The 18,907-nt window shown below is 39.3% G+C and overlaps 1 protein-coding gene across 1 annotated transcript; it reads left to right on the top strand.

The window, feature by feature from the left end:
* Positions 1-272: 272 nt before the first annotated feature.
* Positions 273-6,444, top strand: nsun3 (NOP2/Sun RNA methyltransferase 3). Its single transcript, XM_088413697.1, has 6 exons — positions 273-623; positions 1,541-1,644; positions 2,103-2,590; positions 3,568-3,722; positions 4,997-5,118; positions 6,056-6,444. Exons 1-6 carry the CDS (start codon positions 471-473, stop codon positions 6,384-6,386), a joined length of 1,353 nt encoding a protein of 450 aa, XP_088269823.1. The 5' UTR covers positions 273-470; the 3' UTR covers positions 6,387-6,444.
* Positions 6,445-18,907: the final 12,463 nt, after the last annotated feature.

The raw sequence follows: 18,907 nt of genomic DNA, 5'->3' as shown, positions 1-18,907 counted from the left end.
TGAATTTAACAAAGCGTCTATAGTATACAAGGAGAAGAACAAAAAATATAGACGAAAATAAATACAAAAATAAATCAGATTTCTGATGACGCTATTTGGCGTCGTGTTGCCTGCACGCATGCGCGCCAACAAGCGCCTTTCAAGAATTCAAACTGAGCCGTCGTCTTAAAATGAGAGTTTTCTTTCTCTTAACATTTGTTTGGACCAATTGGATTCTTTGTTTTTTATACTTCTTTTCTGACTTGTACATGGGTGGTTTGTTAACGATTTATGTTTTGTTTATGGGATATGAATGAAGTAGCTGAACGGGACATTTAAGCGGACATCCATCCACTTGGAGACGCTGTTCCCTGTAAAAAGGCTCACCGACAAGCCGCTTTTAAAGTAGAACAAGAAACGGTGGCATTTTTAGTGGTTGATGTAAAAATTATTTGGTCAAATTACCCCTTGAGCTTTTGAGGGCTTCATGGATGAATCAAATGTTTCATTTTCCAGTGTACCTACGAAGGACGTTAAACGACAGAAGTGGGAAGCTAAAGCTGAGACTTCTGTGTTCGTCACTTGATCACGATGCTGTTGTAAAACTAAAACACAAGAAGCAAAAACAAGCCGCAAGCCAGCAGGTATACGACTTTGTTTTCAATGTAGTTCTATCACGACAAACGTTAAAATACAGTAGCGTAACTCTGTTTTTTTTCCTGAAAAATATGTTTAATTTTATAGTAAGTCAGTGTAACACGATTCGATTTCATTGGTGTTTCTGTATTTAGGGGGAAAATATAAATAATGATTTGATGAATGTAATGTCATGCAATTTGAAGTTAACAAAAAATTGTAGCACAAAAAAAAAATCAAATTAGGTCTGAAAATGAAATGCAAATGACCTTTACTCAAAAGTTGACTTAGCTTTTAAGTCATAAAACGTCATTATTCTGTCTATTGCTAAATGTTTTTTTTTCCATGTACAATTATTACCTTTCGAAACACATTTCCACTCGCAGTCAACTGAATATGACGTCACGTGTGATCAGGGCTCACCTGTTTTTTGTTTTATCTGAGCATTGAGCACATATGATGTCGTTTTCGGGTAACAGAGAGACACAAAATGTTTTTCAAGGTATTAAATGTACGCGTAAAGCAATTTAATTTAATTATGCTTGTAAATGCATTTGAACTGAACTTACTACTAAGGCAGTGATTCTTTGACCCTCCACCAGAGGGAGCCCGCGTACCGCTCGTTCTAATATTAAACTTTTGAGCATGTCAACCTGAGAAGTGCGCATAATAATAAAGTATCCATTGTCAAAGGTCCGATCAGTTTATGAACATATATTCTGGATTTAAATACCAAAATACCGGACTGTACTTTCTGGAAAATTCTCTAAATGTTAGAAATCTTTTTGTCTCCTCCTTGTAAGGGGATCAAATAAGGTTACGAGGATGGATGACTCATCCCTTTATAAACATTCTGAGTTCTGTTCTTATGGGAGTCTGCTAGTCGTACATCTGATATATCTAAATAAGAATCTGTTCATAACAGGTAATCAGAACAAATAAAAAGGAACGAACTTCATGCCGGCTAATTTTGGACCATTTTGACCAGCAGTACAGTGAAGAGCTCGGGGACTTGTGGACATCTGCGAGGTTAGTATTGTCTTCTATAAATTGCTGTTTTAAAATGTCAAAGTCATTTTGGCTCAGGGGGCGTATGGAGGAAACTCTTTTTCTCAGACGGTAAAATCTTGCTACATAACTTTAAAACACTTGGTTTCATTATGTATGCTAAGCTATGCGCGCCGACCTGGTCCCAATTCATCACGAGAAAACAACTTTAAAAATATTTAAATGATTACAAAGTAACTCCCTTTTTTTGTGCCCTACATATTCCAAATAGCATCTTACCTTAAATTGCATAAAATGAATGGAAATGGTCTTTTTTTTCCATTCGGTCATAAAATACAGATTTTAGAACACATAATAAGATGGGTCCAGCCATCTTATCCAACATCTTGCATGAAACCTTTTTGCGGGCCGTATCCGACCCACGGGCCGCATATTTGACACCTCTGTGTTTTCCTACTGGATCATTTTCCGTTTCACAGATCTGTGCTGCTTGACCCTCGGTCTTGGCAGTACGGGGTATTGCTCAATCGCTTCACTGTGGCGACAGACATCAAGCGTGTCCTCTTGTCAAAAGGCTTTTCCACACTACTGCCTCCGAAAGAAGCCCTGACATCGCCCGGTGCTTTGCGCGCCGCATTCAAGGCTGAATGTCAAACGTCCGAAGAGTCTCTCTCCAAGCGTCCGATTGACACCTCCCGTATCGGGCTCGACGGCAGCTCTCCGGCCCCCGTTGAGTCGCCCGGATCGGGTCCGCCTCCTTCGTCGCCGCAGTGTTACATCCACCCCTATCCGCTGCGTTTCCCGTCGCAGGCTCACAGGCCCGGGCAACTGAAACAGTACTACCTCCTCAACGCCGCCTCCTTGCTCCCGGTGTTGGCTTTGCAAGTGCAAGATGGAGAAAAGGTTTTGGATCTTTGCGCTGCTCCCGGGGGCAAAGCTTTTGCTATAATGCAGTGCGCTACCCCAGGTGATTCCGCTTTACTTAAGCAGCCTTTTAAGAATTAATCCTCAAACAGAGCAACTTTAATGCCACTCGGTTTGTTCACTTATTTTGAGATTCATGACAGTCAGGCGCGGGATACGAAAAACATCAGCAATTAGAGGATTACATTTTTGTTTACCAGAAATATATGCAAGTGTGCCTTATTTTAGTTGAATGTCGTGGAAATTTTCATCTATTTAATTAGTTCTATTCAAAAAGTGAAACTTATGTCTCATGCCGATTCTTTAGTCACATGTGAGAATACTTCCTTTCAATTTTAAAAATCTTAGATCTTTTTCTTGTATGGGATTCTCAACAGGTATAAAACGTTGGGAAAATAAAGCCTCATTAAACACTTATTGTATTTGTTTTTTCCTCTAGAGGGCACTCTTTTTTTCAAAGATGCTTTGGAAATGTAATACATTTCCATTAAAGGGACACTATGTAAGATTTGACAGTTTTTCATTACGGACAGCAGCAGGTGCTGCATTTACCATTGTCCGTAGCTATAACAAACATGGCGGCCTCCGGAGGAGTGCCACCCCCAATGTAATATCATTACAGTACATTGTATATAATCGAGATGTAAAACATTTTCACAAGTGCTTCATGAGGCTGCATTTCCCCATCACTAAAAGCATAATCATCAAAATCATGAAAAAAATGATATGCAGGTGTACCTATCTTAGTAAATTATAACGTGGAAAAGTTCATTTAGATAACTATGCAAAAAGTGAAACTCATGTAATGGCTAAAAAAAAAAATCAGAGCACCAAATAAAATCTGTTATGAGTGTTAAGTTTTGAGACGAACTACGGAATTAAATTACATGTTCTACAAGAATCTAATGCATTAAGATGCACCTGTTCAAAGTTGAACACAGTAGCAGTGTTTCTTTTTGAATGCTGAAAATGGAACATTTCTGCATTGGCAGCACGCAAAAAAGTTGTCCTGTTTTCCAGCTCTCCTTTGCTGTAATGAACCCGATCACGGCAGACGGGACAGGCTGTCCAAAACCTTGGAGTCTTTCCTGCCGCGCTCATTAGGCAGCAGAGTGCTCATCTCGGCCCGAGATGGACGCTCCTTTGGACAAACTGAGCCGGGGGTTTACGATAAAGTAAGCAAAGAAAGACGTCTTCAATGGATTGTTTTTGAAAAATAAGGGAAACCAAACATGAAGTCCATTGATGTCATTAACACGAGTTGTGCAGTGAAATTGTTATAAACTTGACATGAACTTTTAAACAGGATCTTTCTCAAATTACCGCATTTTCCGCAGTATAAGGCGCACCGTATTATAAGGCGCACCCTCAATTAATGACACGTTTTAAAACTTTTTCCTTATAAAAGTTGCACCGGATTATAAGGCGCACCCTCTATTAATGACATATTTTAAAACTTTTTCAATCACAAATAGTAATACTCAATGTAATAACAATAACTCAATAACTCTAAACTCTCAATAGCATAATAAGTCAATGTAAATATGATCAACCTTCTTCAACTGTAAACACAGAAAAGAAACAGGTAAAGCTTACTTTATCACTTCATTACCCATCTACGGATCCCAATCTCAAAATCGATCCATATATAAGGCGCACCATCACCTTTTAAAAAAATTAAGGCTTTTGGGTGCGCCTTATAGTGGAGAAAATACGGTTTACATAATTTAAATATTTTTGATACTATATTTTCAAAACTTTTTTTGAGCAGAGTCATCGATTCACATCTTTTCAGTTCTATTTCATAGTTGTTCTATAAATTGACACTTTGAACAGATACCCACATTGGCTTTACTGGTGGATTGCCTCCTGCCAGCTTGTTTAAAGAAAAAAAAAAAAGACTGAACTATAAGCCGTAAGGGTTCAAATAATGAGAAAAAGTTGCAACTTATAGTCTGAAATTGACAGCATTTAAATAGACATATTGTTCCATGCTTGCTGAGCTGCCCTCAATATCCTGATTGTATAGTCTACTGGAGACATTTGAAATGGCTAACAATTTCTAAACACCCTAAATTCCAGACTTCATTGAACACCTCTCTCCTTGTCAGTCAAAATGAATTTGTTTTGGTTTTTGTCAGATATTTACTCCTACTTTGGATCACTATATTTTCAAGGTTGTATTGTTTGTAGAGGTCTTGCAGAGAAAAATGTATCCTCAGATGTTGCATGAGATTGCATGCACTAAGGATACAGATCAGAGTAAAAAAAAAAAAAAAAAGTCGGGGGATAAGAGAAATGCGGCGGGTGGGTTCTGATGGGGCACGGCGTGTCATATCTTTTCACGTCCGCGAGCCGAGCGCGGCTTTGAGCAAAGCAACGGAAAAGCTGGATCAGCAGCCGAGCATGAACAACATCTCACTTGCATATGTCGTCGTGTGTGTGACAGGTCCTGGTTGACGCTCCGTGCTCCAATGACAGGAGCTGGCTGTTCTCGTCTGCTGGTCAGCAGGTGGAACAGAGGTTAAAGGAGAGAGGCGGGCTTCCGCAGCTCCAGCTCCAACTTCTACGGCAAGTCCAGATGTCTCCCCAAATGTCATTTCCCGGACAGGAGCCGTACTTTTCCGACTAACTGCTCATGAGGCTTCGGTCCCTATGACAAATCGTTTTACCTGTACGCCAGGGAGTCTCACAGAAAGAAAGATTTGGGAGAAAGTGATTGAGCGAAATTACATTAGAGTCGCTCAATTGTAATCACTGACCGTTCCGTTAATCAAAATAATTAGAAACATGTCAGAGAGGTAATAATTTAACGTAATGTGTTTATTATCGAAGTTGCATTTCGCAGTGCTGTATAACTGCACTACATCATACCGGGAGTTTTTAAAATATTTATCCGCACGAACATACAGAATGTTAGAAACAGCTCGGGCAGTGCTTCTCAATTATTTTATGCAAAGCCCCCTCCCCTAGGAAAGAGAAAACCTTGCACGCCCTCCCGTTTGCAGCGCCGACTATAAATAAGATTATCTGTTAAAATAGTTTACGTATATTTAAAACTGTGTCCTCACAGAATAAGAATTTCATTGTATAATACAACTATACGTATGACACTAAATCTCTTGACTGTTGAATCTTTAACATTAACAGAGGGAAAAAAAACAAATTAAAATTAAAATTCAGCATATATAATTGCTGTTTTTCAACATTTATACAGGTTAAAGGTTAGTCTCAAACTGAAAAAAATGTTTTAGCCAATTTCATCAAAGTACCCAATCCTTATTTTATTGCAATTCGCACAGCAAGAACAAAGCTCCACTATTTGAGAAGGAGCAAACTAGGAATCCTGTCCCCTTTTGAGCCCAAATCGGCTTCTTTTTTGATCCAGCTTTTTGGATGAACCCAGCTGTTTTAGACTGTGTATTTGGTAAGCATAGGATAAAATATCGTCAAAAGTTTGTTGTCAGACTATTTGTCTTGAAGTGCGGCGTTGATCCCCTCCCCGCAGGTCTGCACTGTCAGCGGTGCGTCCGGGGGGCTCGGTGGTCTATTCAACATGCACCATGTCCAGCTCTGAGAACTTTGCCGTGGTTGAGGCTGTGCTCAAAGAATGTCCTGAAGCTGAACCCGAGGACCTCTGGGAGGAGATTGCTCTTCCCTTATCGAGCTACTTCACATTTAGCCCCGCTCGCCGCCGACCGGTACGTAACAGCCAATCTCTGCAGCCGCAGCGTGGCCGCGTGTCCTCGTCTGACCACAAACTGGGCATCCTGGTGATTCCCCAACCTTGTAAAACCTGGGGGCCAATGTTTTTGTCTCGGCTTAGAAAGAGGAAGTAGTGTCCTCTGCGGAAAGTTTATTTAACATGCCATTCTACTGTTCACCCGTTTTATTAAAAAGTCTTTTATTCTCACACTTTTTTGGGGTGTGCTACTCTTTCCACATTGTTTAACCTGTTCTCAGCGTTCCGACTTGAATATCTGCCTAATGTTCACAAGGTGTTAATTCCCAATGACACATTCAAAATACCGTATTTTCCGCACTATAAGGCGCACCATCAATGAGAGGCATATTTTACAAGGTGCATCGCATTATAAAGCGCATAGAATAGAAGCTACAGTAGTGGCTGTGGTAGTGTTACCCATCCACTAAAGGGAATGTCAACAAAAACAATCAGATAATTCAAAAGTAAAGTAAAAAAAAAAAGTAAAAGTAAGGTATACTGTCAGCTTTTGAGAAAATGTCTTTCAGGTGCTCCTTATAGTGTGGCAAATACATTAGCACATTCAGAATGTTCACATTCGAAATTTAAATCATCCTGCTCATTCAATTCACCTTGAGCATGCTTTCCAACTAGCCAGAATTTTGCATCTAAATTTTGCATTTTCCAAAATTCCTCTATTAGGGCATATTATACATGATTCACCTTTTCATTAAAGTGAGCTGACCAATACAAACTATTCCGATTTCAACATGTTTTGGTGATTGTATATCATTCCAAATAATTCTGCAAATTTTCATTTAACCTCTTAGACTTGACAGGCAATTTTTTTCACAATTTGTTTTTTCTTGTTTGACTAATGTTTTTCTTCTTGCTACATATCAAAATATTCACATCACTTTTAATTGGTCCCCGTGATGACTAAACATCAAAGATCTTTTTTTTTTTATTATTATTTTTACAGTGCTCGACTGATAGCTAATAAATCAAGTATGCATAAAACAAATAGAAATTAATTTTTAACTGGGATGGCAGTAAATGACTTAATTAACAAGTTCACTTAATTACATTTAATTCAGTTCCAATTTTCCTCAATGCAGCCATTATTTTATGTAAATCAATAGAGATGCTGCATGTTTCCCCTTTACTCACAATTAAAAGTATGACATTTGCAGACAATAAACGGACATTTCTTATCGTCCTCACCTTTATGCGCTGATCATTCCCCAAAACTAAAAGGATGCGGGCATTTACTCCCAAATCTGAGGCGCACTTTTATCAAAACAAAGTGGCTTGCAAATATGCCAAGCTCTTCACGGGGTTTTCGAAAACATGTCGTCTAATTCTACCTGAAAATGTAAGAGCTGTAATCATATCAAGAAGTTAAAGCTCCCCTGTGCTGTCCTACACAAAATTAGCAGCACTTTTAAGTAGCACTACATCAAATTATACACCCTTCAACAAGTCATCAAGTTCTATCATCCCCCAGAAGCTCGTTACCTGAATGCTGTCATGCCAGAGTGGTCAGTACAACTCTTAGCCGCCTCGAAATGCTCACACCTTAACTACTAAATGTCCTTGAATGCGGCATGCAAGCAAGCGCCGGCCTGCGTTTTATCTCCTCAACACTAAACTGGCGCCGAGTGGCGCGGGCAAGGCCAAACAGTCCTACTTTGAATAAGCACCAACTACTACACCTTTTTAAATGCCTTCTGCATGTGGCTGATTTATGCCGTTAAGATTCACGCTTGAGGAAATGAGTACGATTTGGAAAAATGTGCAGAAGAAAAAGAACCTGAATCCAAACAGCTTTGTAGGTTGGCTTTGCACGTTTTTTTTTTCTTGGTCCCTTCACCCTGCATATTCTGCCTGGCAACACCTTTGTCTTGTTGAGGAAAATAAGTAAAAAATGTACGGCTGAAATGAGTCCTCGATTAATTTGAGTACCCTGATTAAAAAAAAAATGCTTGAGGCATTTCTTTTTTCTTGCTCGGATACGCGCTTATCAGTGTACCCGCCAGCAAAAATACGTTGTGAGAAATGCAATGAGAAAGCCAACTTCAAAATAAACCTTACTTTACAAATCAATACATGGACACAATTGCATTTGAATGCTTTTATTTTGAAGTTGGTCCCAATGGAACAGCTTAACTTGTCTCTCTATTGCAACTGTTGCTCCCCATTCACGATACAAACAACACCATTTTCTTATGAAATCATGTTCAAACACCAATTAGGAGACTAACGAACGATGTAATTACTCCAATATTGACTGCACGTGTTGTCAGTGTTTATCGGCAGCTTGGACTCCCACATAGCGAAATCTGCCATAAATTAGCCACTAGCTAGCATTGCGCGGGTTAGAAATATGACAATTGACTCGTTTCTCCCATTTTTCACTTCGACACGTTTCTACGTTTATCGTAGGCACGGAATTACTCATTTTTGGATGTTTTTTCTTTAAAAACGCAAGACACCAGTCCTGCTTATTTACCGTACAAACAAATGTTGTTTTTTTGTCACTAATCGTGTGCTCGATATAGGCTGGCTTGGACGTAATTGACTGAGAATTTTGATCCTGACGCCGTTCGTACTGATCACTTTTTAGAGAACCTTGCTGACTCAAACGGCCAAATCTAATGTTTCTCCAGAGTAGTAAACTGCTAAGCAGTTCACATAAAAAATATCATCAAAAACGGATCAAAATTGTTCATTCATAATGAAGTGGAAATGTTTGTAATTGTTATAAGAAAAACAGTCTTTTGAATACTTGATATTTGATCGTAAATGTGTTATAGGCTATCCGAATAGCGAAAATACTCGATAGCTGCAATGGTAGAAACCGTTCTGTTGAGTACATTTCTGCGGCGATTTTTCTTGGCTGTTCTTGGCTACTTTTGCTGAGCCTCTTTGAAATCTACTAAGCACGTCGTACGCAAAGGCGCCGAATATGGCGACCATATGCGTCGATGAGTGCGGGTACAAAGTGGTCGGCCATCTTGCTGACCTCCGTGTGAACTCTGGTTTGTTGATGTTCCCCATGTTGCCGCGGTTCCTCGAGGGGGGAATCTCTAAGCAGCTTTGCCTCCACTTCAAAGAGAGAGAATATAGGCCTGCTTTGCATAATCAGGTGGGGAACAGCTTTTTGCCAGAGAGGCAGGAATTAATTTGTGGCACCGCCAGATGCAATCATTAACACCCTAGTCATCGACAATAACGAGAGGAGGAGGGGAAATTAGAGCAGGAAATGTAGTTTGAGTTAAGGAGAACGCGAATAACAATCACTTGCCTTGCCAACAAAGTTGATTTTCATTGCTCATACGCCTTCATGTTGTTTTTAAGATTCTTCAGATTGTATTTTAATACGAGATCTTACCTGTGGTTCTAATGTTTTTCTTCACTGTCCTTAAGTTTGTTTGACATATTTGGGTCGATTTGAAAAGTTGAATGTAGGTGTGGATAGAGACAAAACATATATTTTTGTCGCGTTTAAAATTCACAGCTAACCGCATGTCTTGTGAAAAGGAGAGTTTGGACCGAGGAGCAGACAGGACGCAGGAGTGAAAAAGTAGAATGTCAGACTCAGAAAGTAAACTCTGGAGACAGCTTTACATGACAGCTTGAGAGCTTGACTTGACTTGATGTGACTTAAGGACGCTAATTAAAGAACGAAAGCTGCTGCATGCAAACGAATGAATCTCGGAACAAACCTGTTATAAGCGGTAAATCAAGTAAAAAAAAACACATTCAAATTGCTATTACGACTAATGGCGATTACAAATACATGACCATAGCACCCGACCAGTGTTTGAATGACCATTACTTTACTTTATAGGGCAAAAGGAAGACGTGAAAATGGAAGAGCTTGTAAGATTTGCGGATCTAATTAAAAGATCAATTTAACTTCAAAAACTCGCTTACAATAAAAGCAATCAAGTTTAGTCTGCCGCATCAATGCAAAGCACCTAGCAGCGACTGCCGCTACAGCTAATGTAAGCAACTAAGGCGCTAATGTAGTGAGCCACACCCCTTTTGTAATATTTGTTGGTCTGATTAAAAGATAAATTTAACTTCAAAAACTCCTCTTTTGTAAGAATGTGCTGGCTTACAATAGAAGCCGTCAAGTTTAGTCTACCGCATCAATGCAAAGCACCTAGCAGCGACTGCAGCTACAGCTAATGTAAGCAACTAAGGCGCTAATGTAGTGAGCCATACCCCTTTTGTAATATTTATTGGTCTGATTAAAAGATACATTTAACTTCAAAATCTCCCCTTTTGTAAGTGTTTTCTTACGATAGAAGCAGCCAAGTTGAGTCTGCCAAGTTCTCCAGTACGCTTCATCCGATTTTCAGAATTCTTTCTGTGTTGTACTCAGGTTAAAGTAGCCTTTCCAATGGCACTGTGTATTTTAACAGATTTTATGATGATACTAAAATAAGTCATTCAATCCCAAAGACGTGTATTTACGTATATTTCAAGAGTAGGCATTTTTTTTTCCGATGGCTGTTCAGTGGCTGAGTGACTGAGTGAATCTGAACATCAGGCACACTTGAGTTAGTTTGATAGTCTTTACTTGTCCAAAAGGACCACAATATGATAAAGTTTCAAAAGATTTGTTATTTGTCTGTCAATCCAAGATTTTTCCAGCCGGTGAGTAATGCTTGACTCAAAGCATCGGGAGTGGCTTGGATGGTGCTGGACACTTAACAAGTGGCCTCATAGATTTACAACATTTCAGGGCAGCCATCATTCTTCTCAAACGTCGTAATTTGTCAATATTCCATCAGTGGATGTGAGAGACAGAGCTGGCTTCTGGTGATTGATCGTTACATGGCCGACCTCAGAGGGGATAAACAGCAAGAAATCAATAATGATAGGACTCCAGTCACGCCACATTTTGATTTCTGCCTGGAATTAAAAAAAAAACACAAGCCAGTTATTCACTAGGTCGAGTTAATTACCAAAAAAGGATGTTTTAGTGCCGCGTGCCATTTCTTAGTGAAAAATCCACTGGGGGACCGTCATACTGGGGCCTGGAGCTTGGACAGCCATGATGAATTAGCGGCGTGACGTTGTCACTCGGACGGATGCTGGATCATTTTTAATTTCGTGCAGAGGAAAAGAGGAAAAAAAGAAAAGACACAATATGGTTTGGGTTTACCCACAGCGAGCGGAGCCGTGTTTTGCGCTTCCTTTGGAAGAAAACATTCCTCTTGTGTTTTATTATTGAGACATCAGGTAACATCAATGTCAGCGGTGACAGGAGATGCCAGAGGAAAATTAATGGAGAGGGGGGAGAAAGTTACTGATGCAACTTCAAGTTGAAGGAAATGAAAAGGCAAACCCCCTCAGTTGGTGTCTGTCACACGCGATATACACACGCGCTCGCACAAAATAGATTCAAGATCAGGGCTATGCAAATTTTTTGCAACAAGGGAGAGATTTGGGGAAATTGTAGGAGCCAGCTATTTCGCCGAAAAATTTTGGCCTCCTTTTTTTTTCTTGCATTGAACACCTGTTAATCGAAACAAAGTTGAGCAAAGCAGTCCGTCTTTCATATTTGACTTTCTTGATTAAAGCTCAAGGTTCGTAACACTTTGAGTGCCGCTGACGTGAAAAGACGTCAGCGGGAAGCGCCATTGACTTCCAACTATTTTTTGGGCAGTCAGAATACTTCAAATTGCCTGGAAGGTTCTCGTTTTTTGTTTTTTTTTAAACGGCCGTCTTTGAGTTCATTTGAAACATAAAATCGCCGGGAATTTAGATTAAATAACCAAAAGTATTCATCAAATACATTTACATTTCAAAAATGAAATATCACCATTGTCAAAAGTTTTCCGAACTTTGTAAGTCGAGAAATACATGCAACTCATACCACTACTACAACTGATAATAATAATATTTACAAGTGGAAATACCAGTAGAAATAAGCGATGTTATTCAGAAGTGCGTTTCAAACCTAATAAAACAAAAACAAGTCAGATATTTTGAAATGATCATAAATGGCCGTCTTTAAGCTAGCCCGTTGTCGTTATTAATATTCGATCGATATTCGATCCTCGCACCTCAATACGCATTAACACCAATTGAGTGTGTGAAATCAACTTACAAGTTGGGTTCAACGTTTTAATGGGGGAGGAGCTAGGAACGTTGCAATTAAGGGACTTTAGATGAGCCTAGATTCGCTGCTGCCCTCTTGTGGTCGAATGTGAAATTGCATTTAGCTTATATTTTTTTTTAGGCTGGTCAACTGGGCGACTGGCAATAAATCTTTATGATCGAGAATGGGGGCTTGATAAAATTTCACCACGGGCCGCATTTGGTCCCCGGGCCTTACTTTGGACACACCCTGCTTTCGCTTATTTATTTTTCTGGTCTATTATATGTCCACTAGACATTCTGTCTTTCAATTGCTTAATGGTCGAAGAGAATCATTTACTCTTCTGTATACCAAACAAACCAAAAAAAAAAACGTAATATTTTTATCTAGGTATCCTGGACACCGAAATGTTTTAATCAAAATCAACACTGAAGTTGGAGTGGTTTCAAGTGTAAATCTGCATCCTTAATTAGCATAATTCATGCCTACTTTTACTCATCCTCTGCTCCACTTTGCATTTCATTGTGAAGAGATGGCCTACACTTCAGTATAAATGTGTTTTTTTTTTTTTCTTGCTGCAATACTGCTTACTTTTTTTTTTCTAATCAATTTTGTTTGCTCAATACATGAATGAAAGTGTGGACTGTGGTAATGTGTCCTAGCTTTAGGTCTGCACAGTGTGCGCTTTGTCTTCTCATGCAGCTTTTATGCATTGTTTTCACTTGCACTCTCTGTCTCCACTCTCTCTCTGGATTTAAAAAAAAAAAAACAGTTGGGGCACTCCATTTCTGAGTACACTTTGTCAAGTACAACTCTACAGTTAGCTTCGTACGAGCACTCCAAAAAGTTTCTGTACTGTACTCAGGTGTGTTGTGATGGTATTTCTAGAAGTGAAATTACAAAAACACAAAAGTACTTAAATTTGAATCACTTTTGAGTAGGACCGTGCTTCTCAATTATACTTTGTAAAGCCCTCTAGCTAGGAAAGAGAAAACTTTTGCCCCCCCCCCCCCCCCCCCCCGCTGCGCCAACTGTAAATACGATTAATATATATAAAAATTCTATTAGTATTCATAAAACTGTGTCCTTTTTAACATTAATAAACACAATGGAATATAAATCAATGTTTAACAACTGTTAAATACTTTTTACAGCGTTTATACAAGGCTACAGGTTAGTCTAAAACTGAAAAAAATAAACAAGTGCATCTAAATTCCAGGGGGTAAAAAAAAAAAAATCTGTATTTTTTGCAATTACAGTTTACATGGGAAAACAAAGCCAAGTCGCTGGGGTCATCTGCACCTGTCATTCAAATTTTGAATTTTTATAACACCCTGTTTTTTCCCCCCAATTTTGAAGCAATTTATCCTGGGACAAGGCACAAAAAAAACATGTGTTTTTGTCAAAGAAAGCGTGATTTCATTATATATATCCAGAAACAGTTTTTAACTCAACAAAGGAATGTATTTTAAGGTTTTTGGTTGCAATTTGATTAAAAATATAATTTACTATTTAAATGAATCATAACTATATTCTTTTAAACTTTTGATTTGTCTTGGCATTGATTTAAACAGTCTTTTAATGTAATTAAGAGATATTTTTCCCCTCGTTCTTAAGATATTGTGTTCCACAAATCATCTTTATTCTTAATATCTGATTGAAAAGTATGACTTACTTATCTGATTGTATCATTGACATTCCCTTTAGCGCAGCTGCATAACGCAACCCCAGCCACTACTGTAGCTTCTATTCTATGTGCCTTATAATGCGGTGCGTCCTATTTATGGAAACAATATTTAAAATACACCATTCATTGAAGTTGCGCATTATAATCCGGTGCTCCTGATAGTGCGTAAAATACTGTACGAACACTAGCCGGTCCAAACTGAAAGAAGAAATCTCCCAATTTTGTTCTGCTAGGCCTTTCACGACCTGGCACCTTGATTTTCAATTATAAAATTTTTTGCTGCAAAAACACGAATCCGAAATATGAAAGTTCAAATTCCATGTCGTTTGAATGTAAGTTTGAAGCCTCGGAACTTGACTTGTGACGGTCTCAAACTTAATAATGGCCATTTAGAACCAAAGGCCACCCTTAATGATGTCAAATACATATTGTAAAAACGGGAACCAGTTGATTAAGTGCACCCGGACTGCTGCGAGCTTAGGTCATTTTCCTTTTATCTCACTTAAATATGAAACGTCTCTCTTAGCTGCAGTCCACGTGAAGCTATTCTGGACCACACGAGGAGTCTTGCGTGTAAGATTTTATCCACACTGTAGATTCACTCACAAATAACGTATTCACGCAAAGAAGATGCCTGAAGATTGAGTTCTTGTGTTTCACTTTTTATTTCATTTATGTCATACTTGCAGACTTCAAACATTCTCGGGCTGAGCCCTCCTGGTGTGAAGAGAAAGTATGAATAATAGATTCCTAACCCAAAGGGGAAAAGGCGGAAAGGAAGTCAAAAGGGACTCTTTTATAGACTGCAACTTTCAGTTTTATGTAAAATGTTTGAGAGGGGTTTAATTCATAATTAATTAGGAGAAATATAGCATTGTTTTAATATGATATGCTTATTTTCAATCACACGCGTATATAAGTACGCCCATGTACGTAATATCTTATTAAAACGGGAACTCGCCTCGATAACGGGTACAGAAAAAAAAAATCGTGTTTATTGAGTTAGCAGAAAGCTGACCAATTGTCAATCCTAGAAGAAAAAATAAAATGAATCAGTGGGTTGGGAGAGCACCACAACAACATACGATGCATGCTAATTGGCGCTAGCAATATTAGCTAAATCCTTCGTGTGAAAGCGACTCCAAAACGCCACCTTGATACAACAACATGAGCCCAAACTCCAGCTTTCGTCATGCTAGCTTAATCCTTGGACGGATAGTGTCTTCAAAACAGCACCTAGCGACTACACGAGTCCGATATCCGGCGTTAGCCGTTTTTGCTTATTTCTTCGACAAACAGCAGCGACGACATGAGCCCAATATCTAGCGTTAGCCATATTCGCTTAGTTTTATAGTAATAGAACATAATTCTGTTATAAAAGGTTTTCTTGAACCTAATAATAACCAAAGTGTATTTGGTGAAACGAACAACTAGCGGTTAGCCTTGTTTGTGCCTGTTTTTGTTTTGTAAGTTACGCTACCAATAGTATTTTAGCGCATTGAGCACCCCTGGTCTTAGGTCGTTTGTGAAACTCCGTGGAGATAATTTCATGGCTAGTAGATGCATGGCTCCTTTTGAGCTCATTAATCTTCATTGATGTAACACATGATGGCAGCAATGAAATCAACTTCGAAGTCTCTGGAAAGATCAAAGGAAGATTAAACGGATTGGAAGTTCCTTCATCATGCCGATAGTAATAGAACTGAGCAAATATCAATGCAACAGTTTTGTTTTCTCTCTTATATTCTGACTGGGAAAACGTGGTAACCCAAAAATCTTCTTGACAATGACATTCGATGTTCACCCACTAGTTTATAAACTGCTTTCTGATTAATATTAAATCAAGCGGCAAAATTCTGATATTTTTATGCATCTTGGGAGACGGCCATTTTGCCACTCGTCGTCGACTGAAAATGACATCACACTTTCCTGTCCCTGTCTTGGGAATGTCACATGACAATACTCAGAAATAGGACAACCGTCGCAGCTAACAGCAGCTCGTGTTAGCTGAGCTTGTAACGGTATTCTTTTTAACAAAATAAGCAAGCAGACTGAACCAAAGCCCGAGTTCAGTGGTATGCTTCGAGCGCATTCAGTGATACACTAGGAAAACTGAAACCCACCTAACTTTACGCTCAACAAATACATAACTTATGGATACGAAGGCAAGAATATATAAAGTGTTTATGAAGATGAAATCTACTCTGTTTTGCTATTGTTTTCACATTGTCGCCAAAGTGTCAGTGCGTCCTATACACGATAACCTAGAAAATACTGTCTTTTGACCCCCAAATTACGGGTGCGTTTTATACACGGTAACCTAGAAAATACCGTAATTTGCCCCCCAAATTACGGGTGCGTATTATACACGGTAACATAGAAAATACCATAATTTGACCCCCAAATTACCGGTGCGTCTTATACACCGTAACCTAGAAAATACCAAAATTTGACCCCCAAATTACGGGTGCGTCTTATACACCGTAACCTAGAAAATACCAAAATTTGACCCCCAAATTACCGGTGCGTCTTATACACCGTAACCTAGAAAATACCATAATTTGACCGCCAAATTACGGGTGCGTTTCATACACGGGTGCGTCTTATATTTAAGGAACGATGGTATTTTTTGACGGCTCAAAATCACAACAGTTGCATGTCAATTCTAGTTGCCGGGGATCCAAATTTGGCCTCGCTGGGACCAAGCAAAAAAATGTTGGATCATGGTGAGTTCGTGGACCTGTTTAACGTTGCTGAACCGTCATCCGAGATACCATTAGCTAACCACCATATCAGCTAGCGATCAGCTTTGTTAGCAACACTTCCCGCTGAGAATGAATTGCACATTTCATCGTCATCAAACTAGTACGGTTTTTAGTTTTGAAAATCCGGTACCCCTAACCAGACACATCCACCATAAAGTTTCCTTCTGTATATGTTTCCTTTCCCAGAAAGTTTTGTCTGACTGAGTTGTCAGCATCCTGGCCATATGCATTCACTGGCTGGCTTTTGCTATGTTTTTCACAAGACACACGCAAGGTGACACGAGGCCAATGAAGCGCATAATCTGGAGTCAGCAAAGGCAAGTGGCAGAAGGAACATGTCTTCTATTTATCCTCCCTCCCTGTCACTGTTTTCTTTACCGTCCTGCCTGGCCCCTTCTGTGCTTCTCCCTCTGTCTCCTTGTCACCAGCTAACTTTTTTTCCCTTTTTATGTCTGTATCCGCCCGCACCCCTGCATCCCCGCACCCCGCCCCGTCTCCGACTCTCTGATCTGGCAGGCCCTCGCACGCCGGCTGACATTGACGTCGCCTGGCTTTTCTCTCCCCATTAATGTCTTAAGTCTTACCCGGCTTTGCGCCGCGGCTTTACTAAGACATCACTTCCCCATGCCGCGCTGTCTAATGACAAGCCGGGGACAAACTTGGGAAATTTGTCACGGGCCGCATGAAAAATTCGTTTTATAATCAGGAAAATTCATATTAGGTGTTCACACTTTTTTTATCAGTTGGGGTTCTATATTGAGATGTTAAATTTTATATTATACTTCTCATTATTACCGCTGTACCTGACTTGCAGTGTGGAGATACGGGTTATTACATATGAATCAGTCCGTCTATAAATTCCAGAAAAGAGAGTTGCAAATTATTAACACCTCCTTTTGTGTTAGATTGCAAGGAACAGCAATAATGTCTCTGGGTCAATATGACCCGGGGCGTAGTTAGTCCCCCAAACTTGTCAGAAATGATAAAATCCAAATCCAGTACTTTGTTTTAACCAGTGATTTATGTTCATTTTCCAAGAACAGGAATAATATCTCTGGGTCAATATGACCCGGGGCGTATTTGGTCACCCAAACCTGTCAGAAATGATAAAATCCAAATCCGATACTTTGTTTTAACTAGTGGTTTATGTTGATTTTTCAAGAACAAGAATAATATCTGTGGGTCAATATGACCCGGGGCGTAGTTAGTCACCCAAACTTGTCAGAAATGATCAAATCCAATCAATCAATCAATCAAATTTTATTTGTATAGCCCTGAATCACTGAAGTCTTTCTCTGGGTCAATATGACCCGGGCCCTATTTACTCCCAAAATTGTCCGAAATGTGTAAAATCCAAATCCAATATTTTCTTTTAACCAGTGATTTATGTTCATTTCTCAAATACAGCAATATTATATCTGTCAGTATGGATCAGAGGTGTATGCATTTATCCAAAAGTGTGAGTCCAAAGAACCTCATTCAGTGCCAGCGACGTATATTTTGGACAGAGTCTTGACATTGTTAATGTTAAAAAAGGATATAAATTTAGGCAAACATAACATTTTTTAATAGATAATCTAATTTATTGGCAGCGAATCTGGGGCATGAAAAGTTTTCTTTTTAAAATATAATTGAAAAGCACTGTATTAACCCAGAAAAGCATAGTATAGTATAGTACACAGTATGTAGCATATTTATTTGTGAACAACCATAGATTTTCCAGTAATTGAAGTCACTCATTGAAGTTCCCGAGTTAACATTCGGGGTTCAAAGTAAAGTCTTTCCCCCCCGAATAATATCAGCAAAGTTACTTTTCCGACGTACTGTATACTTTTAAATGGCACCTCCGGTTTGAACAAAAGCCATCTATTATACACGGCATTTTTCATTCATCTATTTTCAAACTTCTCCTTTTTTTTCCCCCCCTAATACCTTCAGTTCCTTTCCTCCTTTCCCTCCCCGGATCCCCTCTTACCCTAAGTGCTGACTCCCGGCCGCGAGCCTCAGGGATCCGCGCAACTTGATTGTGTTTTGATGTTCTTGTGAAACTCACAAGTGCACTCAGCACTCAAGACCCATAACATACA

This window comes from Hippichthys cyanospilos, chromosome 4, assembly GCF_059441005.1.
Source record: "Hippichthys cyanospilos isolate Australia breed blue-spotted pipefish chromosome 4, RoL_Hcya_1.0, whole genome shotgun sequence".
NCBI classification, from domain to species: domain Eukaryota; kingdom Metazoa; phylum Chordata; class Actinopteri; order Syngnathiformes; family Syngnathidae; genus Hippichthys; species Hippichthys cyanospilos.
This window is presented reverse-complemented; position numbering and strand designations above follow the sequence as displayed.